Below are 11,763 nucleotides of genomic sequence, written 5' to 3'. Positions count from 1 at the left end.
ATGTTTTCAGCGACAAACAAAGTGACGGTAAGAAAACGCTTGCCTGTGTTAGCTGTTAGAGACGCCACTAAAAGCTTTATCGAAGCTCCAAATTAAATGATTACGTAGCTATACAACTTGCAAATGTTGAAATGGTTTGTCATGATTATTTTTCACAATCTCAGGGGGTTACTGATAAATTAACACAAGAAACTTCCATTCGGCACTCATGTAATGCAACGGTGCCATAAAAACAACAACTGGTCCCTTATTCTTCTTTTATTTTACATTTTATTCACTTAAAAAACAACATTGTCTGGAAGTCCTCTGTTACGTCATCATAAGAACAAGTTTTACAAACGTGTTGATTTTATGAAAAAAAATAATTCTCCATTGCTGCCAAATGCCTCTTCCTGCTAAAATGACGTTCTTCCTCACCACAGTCTCCGGTCACTCTGGTTTTATCGCTGATATTGCAGGCTTACAATATAAAGTGTCATCTAAAGATAACCCTGGATTTTGAAATTGTATCTTGCAGTATCTCGTTGAAAACTGAGAAAAAGTTTTTACAGTGACGTTATCTGAAAATGGGGACCATAAACGTTTTGTGGCTTCTCTTCCTCAGGCCGCCTGTGTCGTGGCAATAATGATGATGATGATGATCACAGAGGCAGCGGCCATGCCGAAGACAGGAAGGACACACAAGCATGGTGCAACGCTTGAAACAGTCTCCCTGCAGCTGGACGCCAAAACTCTGGAAACCCACAGACACACCAGGCTGCTGAACAACGCCTCCATCTCGCCATGGACGTACAAGTGAGTGACAAACTGTGGCATGGCCCTTTAATCACGGGGCTTACAGAGCTCTTTTAATCATCTTTTGTCCCCTCGCTTTCTCCATCCTCAGCGTCACCACCGACGACACTCTGTTCCCTCCCTTCCTGTCGGAGGCTCACTGCCTGCTGCAGGGCTGCCTGAACTTACAGGGCCAGGAAGACCGGAACCTGGAGTCCAGACCCATCATGCACCAGGTGCTGCTGCTGCGGCGCATCAGGCCAGAAGGGTCGGCAGACTACCACTACCGCCTGGAGTCCCGCCTCATCTCGGTGGGCTGCACCTGTGTCAAGCCTGTGGTCCGAATCCAGCAATGAGGACCAGCAAAACGGGCTCATGTACGGAAGACCGGGAATGTCGAGAGAAAACTAAATTAGGGGTCCATACATGTAAAATACAGAGTTACCTGCATGTAAATACGAAAATCCGACAAAAATCTGATAATATCTAATTTAAATAATTATATCTGTCAGAGTACGTTTATTTAATTGAATGACGAGCTGATGACCAACAGACTGACTTCAGTCTGCTGTTTCATCTCAGTGACTTAGTGAAATGCTGCTTAGCATTAAACCTGCCATCTTTTTGTTTTATGTATATTTCCAGCGAATATTATTATTATTATTAATATTAAACAGCTCACATTTACTCCAGAAATAGAAAATGGGAGAAACTACACAACCAAACGCACACTGTAGCTGAGATTTAAAAGCAGAGATTTATTTCATATTCTTTCTGTTATTTATGGTTTAAAGTAATTTAATTTTGTTTTATTTAAGTATTTTGTGCTCTTCAGTAGATATTTATTGACTCTTAATGTATTTATAATCCAGAATCTGACTCAATAAAAAACCTGAACCAAGTAGTAAAGTGTGACTGTTTTATTGTTGAATTTAAAATATAATGTGATTTCTGTACATTATCATCATCATATCATAATCCTTTACAATGATGTTGCAGTGATAAGCAGCTGTAAACACTGTACACACGTCGGTCCGGTCACTCATTCGATGCAGCAGGGTGCAGCAAACACCACCGATGTCTCAGAAGCGTTGTGTCGCGTCCATTTCACACAGGAAAGACAAAGAGATGCGTAACTGGTGGGAAACAAACCTAAAGGCAGAGTTTGAAACAGAAAAACCTGCACTTCGGTTGGATTTGTCTTAATCTTTTGGTTGCGCTCACTCTTCCCGGCTAGCTCCGGCTCTTCTGGGGGGACACTGAGGTGTTTCCAAACACGCAGACGGTCTCCTCCCTGTAGGACACGCCCAGGAGGAAACAGGTCATCTAGGAAACGCCCATTAGGCATCCTGGTCAGATGCTCAACCACCTCAACTGACTCTTTTTGGGGTGAGTCTACTCTGAGGTCCTCACCCCCTCATCTCTTTCGGTCACCACACTCCGCTCGGGGCCATCGGTGAGTGCAGGAGCGTAGACTGACTGACGGCTTCGCCTCGACGCTCAGCTCTCTCTCATCATCACAACAGAACCTGGGAGTCAATCTCTCCTGCGCCACGCTTCCCTCACTAATGACAAATATCCAGAGACACCGAGTCTGAGCGATCCAAACCACATCATCTGTGAAACAGCAAAGATGTGATGTCTCCACCCCTGCACAGCGCCTAGAACTTCTGCCTTTAAAAGTAGGAAAAGAGCGGGTGAAACGAGCTGCCCTGGAGGGCAGCGCTGTTTTGGTTTGGGGATTTTAGGGTGTGGTTTGACTTCCTGTGTAGCGGTGATTTCATTGTTGGTAATCTCACCTCTACGACTAAGTTCAGCTCTATTTTTGTTGATGTTTGTCTTAAATTGACCTCAGAAACACTAACTCGTCTTGGACTCACTTTCAGTGATCTTGACTCTGATCCTAAAGGTCAAAATGGATCTGCTTGCTGCTTATTTTATACCTACAGATGCCACTAGATGTCGCTAAAGAGCCACATGCAATGATTTAAACAATCCTGCAGATGGCGCTGTTTGATTGAGATCAGCTGTAATTCCACGCATCCTTCATTTCGGTTAATTTTAACGTTCAAAGTCCGAGAGGAAGGTTTCCTTTTAGTCGTAGGGGATGGATCTGGTTGATGTTAGGTTGATAGGCCCACACATTCACACACACGAGCACATTGGCACCGTTGGCATGGAAACAAAGCACAGTAAAACCCCTTCAAACCATCTAATGACGACTGAATCTGCAGCGTCCATCTCGTTATAAAGAGTTCGTCTTGTTAAAGAGAGTCCTGGTTGTACAGAGGAGTTGTTGTGCAGTCGGTCTTGCCCTCTGCCCTCCTCATCGTCTTCTTCTCTTACTCTTTTCAGAGCTACTTCCTGTCAGTCTCTGCGCCGGAGTAGCACCAGCATCCCGGCACATCAAATATCAGCTCATCAGCCCTCCAAAATGGCTTCCAAATAAGGTTCAGCTTGTGTTGTGATCAGGCCATCAAGACACCTGGGAGCGGAGAACAGGAGGTTGTTGTTACCACAAACACTCACATTTAAAAGAGGAGGTGGTGAAGATATTAAAAAGCTTAAAACCTGCAGGGATATGAGCTACAGGCTCTCACTAAACACATTTCTGTACCTCTGGCACCTTTTTCTGGTTTGGTCTAGACCAGGGGTCTCGAACTCCAGGCCTCGAGGGCCGGTGTCCTGCAGGTTTTAGATGTGTCCTTGATCTAACACAGCTGATTCAAATGGCTAAATGACCTCCTCAACATGTCTCGAAGTTCTCCAGAGGCCTGGTAACGAACTAATCATTTGATTCAGGTGTGTTGACCCAGGGTGATGTCTAAAACCTGCAGGACACCGGCCCTCGAGGCCTGGAGTTCGAGACCCCTGGTCTAGAACCTTTTGATCCAGTAAAAGTAAAACTGCTTTATATCTGCAAATTGCAATTATTTTGTTAGTTTTGCTCTCTCCTCTTCACATCCTCCAGGTAACCTGTTACATGTGAATCTAAGGCTTTGACTTTGGTTACTGTCCAAACACTCATTCAGTGTTTAGAACAGTCTGGAAATGCCACATTGAAAACCTTTCATGCCAAAATAACTGAACAAGGCTTTTTTGGAAAGGTTACATCATTGCTTTTTAGCACGTGACTCAAACAGAACCCAAATCAAACGCTGAACGAGTGATCGGTGACCCGGTGGATGTTAAGAGACAAAATGTCACAGTCTCACCGTGGTTGGTCAAAAATGGCAGCTCTGACAATCACAATGAGAAACCTGTCTGAAAGTTGTTCTGGCGTTCTTCAGAGATCCAACAACTATTCAATTTCTATTCAATTTTATTGTTATAGCATCAAATCACAACAGCAGTCGCCTCAAGGCCAGGTAAAGACTCTACAATAGTAGCTATTAAATGGACTGCTATAACAGGGACCCACTCATCGCTAACTCTATGCTATCAGAACCCCCCAAAAGTTCCTTTAAGCTTGTCTCTCTTACTCAGGCGGCTGTTATGTTAAAATTGGATCACAGCATCACACTGTTACCCACTGCAATCAGAAATAAGGCTAAGAGATCATTGTTTCAGTCTTTAAAAAGTTATTGTTGTAAAATAATTCATGGTTTTAGGGCCACCGCTTGTGTTTTGAAAGGTTTCACCTCAACCACAATATCCCAACAATGACCATCAGATATTCATGTTGCCTCAGTTTCTCTCTGAGTATCCCAAACCCAGCTCCTTCCCAACCCTGTGCTATTAGAAGAATTTTGACATTTCTAACTAAATAACCTCTACCTGTTAACTCATTTCAGTAACTAATAGGTTACTCCTCCTTGTTACAGAACGTTCCTTCCTCGTGAACTGCGTCTGTCTGTATCACAGTGCCGGGTGTTTTGACGAGTCTCAAGTTTGACGAGTTGTTTACTTCTATCTTTGAGTCTTGACTTTGATGTTTTGACTTCGCCTTTGCCTTGTTAGAGTTTTTACTCAGACCAATCTTGGTCATGTTTTTCCATCTTTTACGAGAATTTTTATCACCATGCTGCAGTTTTGGTAGCTTATAAACGTGAACTGTCAGTGATTTGGGCTACGTCCACACGTACCCGGGTATTTTTGGAAAACTGAGATTTTTCTATGCGTTTGCACCTTTCGTCCACACGTAAACGGCGTTTTTGGTCACTGAAAACTGAGATGTTTAAAAACGCCTGCCAGGGTGGAGATTTTCGAAAACTCAGTTTTTGCGTTTACATGTGGACGAGAAAAACGGAGAAAACGTCAAAGGTGTGCGCCTTTTTTGACGTCACAGTGTGCGCCACGTTATTGTTTCAGTGAAATGAATTTCTACAATACTGTTACTGTTAATTCTACTCTCTGCAGTGTTTAAATGCTTACATACACAGTTACTGTCCCTCCACACATACGACTCGGTTCTGCTTCTATGCCCCAGCTTTGTTTACTCTTTCCCACGAGGCTTCTAGACTTCTGATTGGCCAACATTTCTACACGGGTAGGAATATATCGCCACCTGCTGCTTTGGCATGTTCATAGCAGTGTTTTCCTTCATTTTTGCGTTTACGTGTGGACGAGATTATTTTTTAAAACGAAAAATCTCCGTTTTCAAAAATACCCGTGTACGTGTGGACGGAGCCTTGGTTTGACTGCATGTTTGCTACTGCAAACTGTGTTATTTGAGTCTATAGTGTTTCTGTAGTTGGTTTTTCTCCCAGAAGAAGCAACAGAGATTAAAATAAAAACTTTTGTCTCACAGTTTCTACCCAGATTCGCTCTTTTTTCAGCCGTGCTCACCTCCACGCTGTGCTTGTCCTGAAAGACACAAACAGAAACCACACAGGCTCCTTTTAGTGATTTATTTCCAGAGTTCCGATTTTATTTTCAGTAAATGAAGGTAACATCTCGCAGTGTAAAACCGTGGTCCTCACCTCCTCGTGGAGCCTCTCCTGTGAGGCGTTCAGGTGCATCTGCCGCTGCTCCATGTTGGCGGTGGCGCGATGCTCCTGACACTCTTTGGCCAAAGCTTTCTGAGCGACTTCCCGCTCGTGCTCCCTCCTCTCGGCCAGGTGCTTCAGCAGCTCCGCCTCCTGACACTAGAGCGAGTCAGAGGGAAGATTGTTACTGAGTTTCATCCCTTTACACTGATGCCGGGTTCTCAAAAATCTTGAAATGCATTTGTCTGAACAGACACGTAGAACAATTGGAAAGAACTTGTGGCGTTCCTCAGAGTTCGATTTTAGGGCCCCTAATTTTTGTAGTAACATCTGGATGGACTGCAATTTAAAACTGCACAGACATTCATGGTGACTTGAGGATGAAGCTGTCTGACTACTGACTCTATGAGCCTCACATCTCTGTTTTTATTGACATTTCTCTTAAACTCTTTGAAGAATTTCCATAAATTGTGCATTTCATATATGTTTGTTCTCCTTAGCGTGAACTGTACTAACTTGTTTATCACAGTGAGACCAAATCAGGTCAACATTTTAATTTGTCCAAGAGGCAATACGAGCAAAACTGTTAAACATCAATAAATTAATGTTACACACATTAAAAATATTTAAATGTTTTTAAATAAATCGTCAAATTTATGACCTTAAACACTTTTAGGTCACCTACTACTTTGACACACATACACACCTTCCTCCTTTCCTGAGCAGCATCCAGTTTCTTCTGGATCTCCGCCAGCGATGGTTTCTGGCGAGGCGGTGTCGTGGCCCTGAGCTCGGGGGCGCCGTCGAAGGTGGGTGGCTTCAGAATGACCTCGAAGGCCTGGCCACTCGCTCGCTTGCTCAGTTCGATCACCTCCATGTCCCGGATGTTGCAGAGGTTCAAGTCCACCACGCCTGCAGTTGCAGAGAGAGGATGAGGCGGTGAGATGAAAAGAAGCCGTGGTTTTATGGTTTCATTTGGCTGACTTCGTTGTTGGGATTTACGCTAAACTACTGTTTTGTACATCTTCCTCGAACATGGACCGATTGAGCTCTGCAACTTTTAAAAAATTGGTTTTCACAGGTGCTCTGACCAGAGCTCCCAGTGCATGAGATTCAGATTTTTATGACTCATTAATGGGCTGGTTGATAAACTGTACATTGCAAAATTTGATGATTTATTCAACACTGAATATAAACGTGTTTCCATTCAGAGAAAGCTCAGCCTCGAAAAGTTCAGCCTGCAGCTTTTTGGGTAAATATTTTGTGTTATTTACATTTCATATCATTCTCTGGTTTCATTTACTGGTATGACCAACTAAAAGCAGCCTCAGCATCGTCTTTCCTGCTGTAGCTCATAGACAGGTTGAGCCTGAATCTGTAGTCCTTTTTCACTGCAGACATTTTGACTGTTTTTAGCAGGACACCATTACTTCCTGTCTTGCGGGACAAAGGTGACTTTGTGCTACTGACCTTCATTCTTGTCGGCCGCCGGCTCTCTGGGCTCGGGAAGGATGCAGGAGCAGAAGAGAGACACCAGGGGGAGGTCTCGCATCTTCTCCCTGTAAGCTGGAACATTCAGAGGGAAAAGATATAAAGAAAAGCTGCAGACAGGACTGAGAGATAAAAGCAAAAAGAAAAGTCGTTTACCTGCTAGAGTCATCCTGCTGCTGCTGCTGCTGTTCTCAGTCAAAGACACTGTGGTGAGGTAGAGTCTGTTCCTGCAGAGAGACACATCTAATCAGTGGAAGCCGATGAACAACAATGCCTCTCAGGCAGCAACACAAACATCAAACCCTGCACGAGCCGCATCTTTGCTCTTGCTGTTTCATCCGCAGCTCGCTCGTCCGCTGTGATTCAGTGTCATTTTGCTTTCTCTGGTTCACACACTAAGAATATCTCTGCCATCGATTCGATTTAAAGGTGAGCTTTTGCTCACGATGCAGCTTTTCTCGGCTCGTGTGAGTCATTCACACGAGAAGATTCGACACCTGCCACTGATTTGCTTTGGGAGCTTAAAATAATCCACTCAGTGTGACGAATGAATCAGCAGCAGAGACACGAGGAGCCGCTGGGGCTTTGGCCTCCGAAGCGAAGCCGCCGTTGCAGAGAGAAACCCTCAGTGTGCCCCAGAAACAAAAACTCAGCAGCTTTTTCTGCTGTTCCCTCATCAGAGATCATTCAGATCACATGTGCAGGAACATCATCACTTTCTTCCGTGTAAGGCTTTACAGAGAGATTCTACAGATCTGTCTCGGATTCACACTGACCTCCACAGTTCTAAGAAATGTAAAGATTTAAAAGCAGACTATGGTTGTATTTGTAGTTTTGTCTGCATCTGTTATGAAACCACAGCAAACACGATGTTATCTGAACTTTCCTGCAGATAAACTCTGATCTGTTCTGAAAGCCTGGTAAACACGATGTTACTCAGTCACTGCAGCAAATTACAAACTGCATGAAAATCATTTGAATTTCAAAGTCAACTCCAGCTATTATCCAAGCCTGCTTAAGATTCATCTTTCACTACAAGTTCATCTTTTAAGCTATTTGCATTTGATCATTTCACGTCTGCAGCCCAGAAAATTAAGAAAATACCAACATTTATCTCCACAAACTGCATTTCTAATTCTAAACATAAGAAGGCAAAAAGATTGAGAGAGTAAACGGAGAAAAGCAGCAAAGCTCTACTTTGTAAATGAGGAGGCATATTTATGTTTACATTTGCTTTTTTCTGCAGAAATTGATTAAAAACATGAATTTGTTGCAAAATTTAAATGCAAACGCAAACACAACGTCCTAACTTTGTGTGTGTGTGTGTGTGTCACTGCGTGCATGTGTGAGTGTGTGTGTGTGCATGCTCTCAGCGATGATGTCATTGTTGCCAGAAAGCGCATCGCCTTCTGCAGAGATGAAGGAGCTGAACTCAAACAGCAAACCGAACGAAACAAAAACTGAAGAAGAAAATGGAGAGAAAATACGCAGGAGAGGATGCATGAGAGCGAGAAAGGAGGAAGAGATGAAGAGAAACTGCAGAGGAACAAATGCAGGAACAAAGAAATCGAGTCACAGCCGAGAAATCTGCTTTTATCGCCTCATCTTTCTGCTCTGAGCTGCAGAAAATGTAAAAAAAATAATAATAGAAATAATCAGTGTGGGGTGAACGAGTGGATCTGTCACTCACCCTGCAGCGATGCTCGCTCCAGCTCTTCTCTGTTCACACTGAAGATCTGCAGCTCAGCAGCATCAGCACCACCACACAGCAGCCCAATACATGACATCACCCACCAGCCCTCTGATTGGCCAGCAGGGATGCTGGGCCGTGATTGGTCCAGCAGGGCAGAGGAGGAGAAGGAGAGGAGGAGGAGGTGGTGTTGGGTTATTTCAGAGGAAACCTCCTGACCAGTAACTGAAAGCTCTTCATCAGAATCAGGAGGACAAACTTTGTCACTTACTGAAAGAAACATTAATGTGTTAAAGATGAAAAATCAACTGAAATTAAGCAGCGATCAACTTTCCTGGGATTTCATGTGTGCAGCACCAACAAGGGCTTCATGGAAGCAGCAGCACAGGCCGAGAGGCCGAGTCCCGACAACAACACAGAAAACATTCAGGCGGTTTTAAAAAGATAAAATCTTTCTTCTAAGAGGCAAAAATGTAAAAATAAAAAGACGTGAAACAAGCAAAAATATTAATGCTTTTAATGTGAAAGGGACATCCTCTGTCCACAGGAGCAGGACAGAGGTGAGCCTTCAGTCACCGTGTTTATTAAAATAAGATCTGTATCTGCATGTGCTGCATGCACCATGAGGCGACAGAGTTCTGCAAGGTCAAAGGTCATTTGATTCTAACTTAAACAGCTCTACCAAGTCAGAAGTACTTCTGAGGTCACGAGGCTCCGGCGGTGGGGGGAAGGATGTTTTTATGACTCACCTGTTTAAACTGTATTGAGGGTTAAAGCAGGGTGGAGGAACTCCAGGCCTCGAGGGCCGGAGTCCTGCAGCTTTTAGACGTGTCCTTGATCCAGCACAGCTGATTTCAATGTCTAAATGACCTCCTCAACATGTGTTGAAGTTCTCCAGAGGCCTGGGAATGAACTAATCATTAGATTCAGGGGCGCTGACCCAGGGTGAGATCTAAAACCTGCAGGACACCGGCCCCTGAGGGGCCCACCTGTGGCTTTGCATTATCAGGGGCGTGGCCTCCCTGATGGACAGGTGGCTAACGTTTTCTTCAAACTTTGACAGACTGCAGTCTGAATGCAGTTTGGGAACAAATATTGGTTTTCCTGCAGAAAATGCTGGAAACACCTAAACATTACAAACTCTGGATTTATTTTCAACAACTTTTCAGCAGCTTGTTAACATCACATGACCTTTGACCCTTGGTAGCGAGCTGCAGAGGGATGATTCTTTATGCAGAAAAAGCATGAAGGCACACTCCAGGCCTCAGGATGAAAATCCTCCCACATACATGTGCTGCTGGGCGAATTAACGAGAGAACATGTGGAGATGAAGTGTAAGGTGAGCCGGCTCTGCTTTGATCCGGTCTGATCCAGTTTGCTGGGTCGGCGTGCTTCTGAGGAAATGTCAGCGCTAAATTTACCGGCTGACAAAGAAGCGTTACTCATCCTCGGCACACAAACACAAATCTGTGCTTGAGCTCAACGCCTCCATCTGTCACCGAGCTTCGCAGCCAAACAGTCTGCCGCTCTCCGCTCGCAGGACAAACCCACAGCGATGGAGTTCAGAGAAGACAGCTCGCACATCCACGTCTCGAACCGCTTTCAGCATCGATTAGGCTGCAGACAGTTCTGATCGATCAGTCATGCTTTGGGCCAAGTCTGAACAAGGTGCAATTTGGGGGGAGGCACGTGAGGATATTTCACACAGACATGTGGCACGTGGCAGGAAAGCACCTGCTTCAGATGGAAATATTTGTGGATAGCAGGCGAGCAGCAGGAGCGTAAGCTGCACCGTCAGCTTTGAAAGGTCATTTTAGCAGCTACCCGCTGCAGAAGCCAAGTTAAACTTTCACCACTAGGGGGCACTGCTTGTATTGAGATGCTTTTGGATGATTTTGGATGCTTGGGAATTCTCAACGTCACACTGAGAATTCCCAAGCATCCAAAAATATCCATGGGTTCCCGACGGGCCAAGACAAACGCAGAAAAGAAACGCATAAACGGACCCAGCGTCAGTCAAGAGTGACGCCAGCATCACGAACAGGGTGGAGCATGTGACCCAAACGCTCGACAGAAGCCAAGTTTGATTCCTGAGGGCATTTACTGTGTCTTCCCCCGAGCGCGCTCCGTTGTCCTGTCTGAATAAAGACTAAAGAGCCCAAAAACCGTGGGCGAGGTTACTAATCTAATCTCTTAATCTTAGTCACATGAGAGTGGTTCAATAAAACACAGAAAATGACCTGGGAGTGACCACTGAAGGACTGAACTCCAGCTCCCATGATGCACTGCAGCAGAACATAATGTTCTCACGAGCTGCCCCCAACTCTGAACCAGATGATGTAATGCATCTGCAGTGTGTGTGTGTATGTGTGTGTGTGTGTGTGGAGACAAGGTGAGCCAGAGGCTGCAGCAACAAGGAGAAGGAGAAACCTCCACATCCCAACTGATGATGTCATCTGCAGCCAATCAGCTGAGAGTGCTCAGAGCCACACCTTCTGTGTGTGTGTGTGTGTGTGTGTGTGTGTGTGTGTGTGTGTGTGTGTGTGTGTGTGTGTGTGTCTGATGTAAAATCGGGTTATGGATTCAGCAGAAACAATAACACATTGTGCTTTTATTTGAGCACTAAGGTGTTGCTGCAGAACAGAAATGAGGCTGTTTGCAGCAGTGCAATAGAATAGAATAGAATAGATGTGACGGGAACAGAGGAGGCGGGGCTCTGGCCAGTTCTGCAGGATGCTTTTGAGGACAAACAGCAGCAGAATAACTAGAAGAGGTGACATCACCTCTGAGGCCGTAAGATGATGTCACCAACAATGAGGTCATTGCAATGAAATGGATTCGGAGTGATGTCATCATAATGGGACTGAGTAAAAGCAAGAA

The 11,763-nt window shown here is 44.7% G+C and overlaps 2 protein-coding genes across 3 annotated transcripts; one reads left to right on the top strand and one right to left on the bottom strand.

The window, feature by feature from the left end:
• On the top strand, nt 1-1,663 carry LOC146582700 (interleukin-17F-like). Its single transcript, XM_085277707.1, has 3 exons — nt 1-27; nt 605-795; nt 887-1,663. Exons 1-3 carry the CDS (start codon nt 1-3, stop codon nt 1,128-1,130), a joined length of 462 nt encoding a protein of 153 aa, XP_085133833.1. The 3' UTR covers nt 1,131-1,663.
• Nucleotides 1,664-1,679: 16 nt separating this feature from the next.
• stmn4l (stathmin-like 4, like) lies at nt 1,680-9,012 on the bottom strand. Of its 2 annotated transcripts, XM_085277496.1 has the most exons (7): nt 8,884-9,012; nt 7,350-7,420; nt 7,173-7,268; nt 6,409-6,614; nt 5,697-5,861; nt 5,563-5,580; nt 1,680-3,259 (listed from the first exon to the last, which is right to left on the bottom strand). In XM_085277496.1, exons 2-7 carry the CDS (start codon nt 7,360-7,362, stop codon nt 3,251-3,253), a joined length of 507 nt encoding a protein of 168 aa, XP_085133622.1. In that variant the 5' UTR covers nt 7,363-7,420; nt 8,884-9,012; the 3' UTR covers nt 1,680-3,250. The 2 variants fall into 2 exon arrangements, with proteins under 2 accessions (XP_085133622.1, XP_085133704.1); XM_085277578.1 differs by lacking the exon at nt 8,884-9,012 and having other exon boundaries at nt 7,350-8,863.
• Between the last annotated feature and the right edge of the window lie 2,751 nt (nt 9,013-11,763).

The sequence above is a fragment of the Mchenga conophoros genome, linkage group LG1 (assembly GCF_057382185.1).
Source record: "Mchenga conophoros isolate Kocher_MC1m ecotype Shallow Benthic linkage group LG1, M_conophoros_male_GT1.1, whole genome shotgun sequence".
NCBI classification, from domain to species: Eukaryota; Metazoa; Chordata; class Actinopteri; order Cichliformes; family Cichlidae; genus Mchenga; species Mchenga conophoros.
Note: the sequence above shows the minus strand (reverse complement) of the source record. Positions and strands in the feature narration are given on the sequence as shown.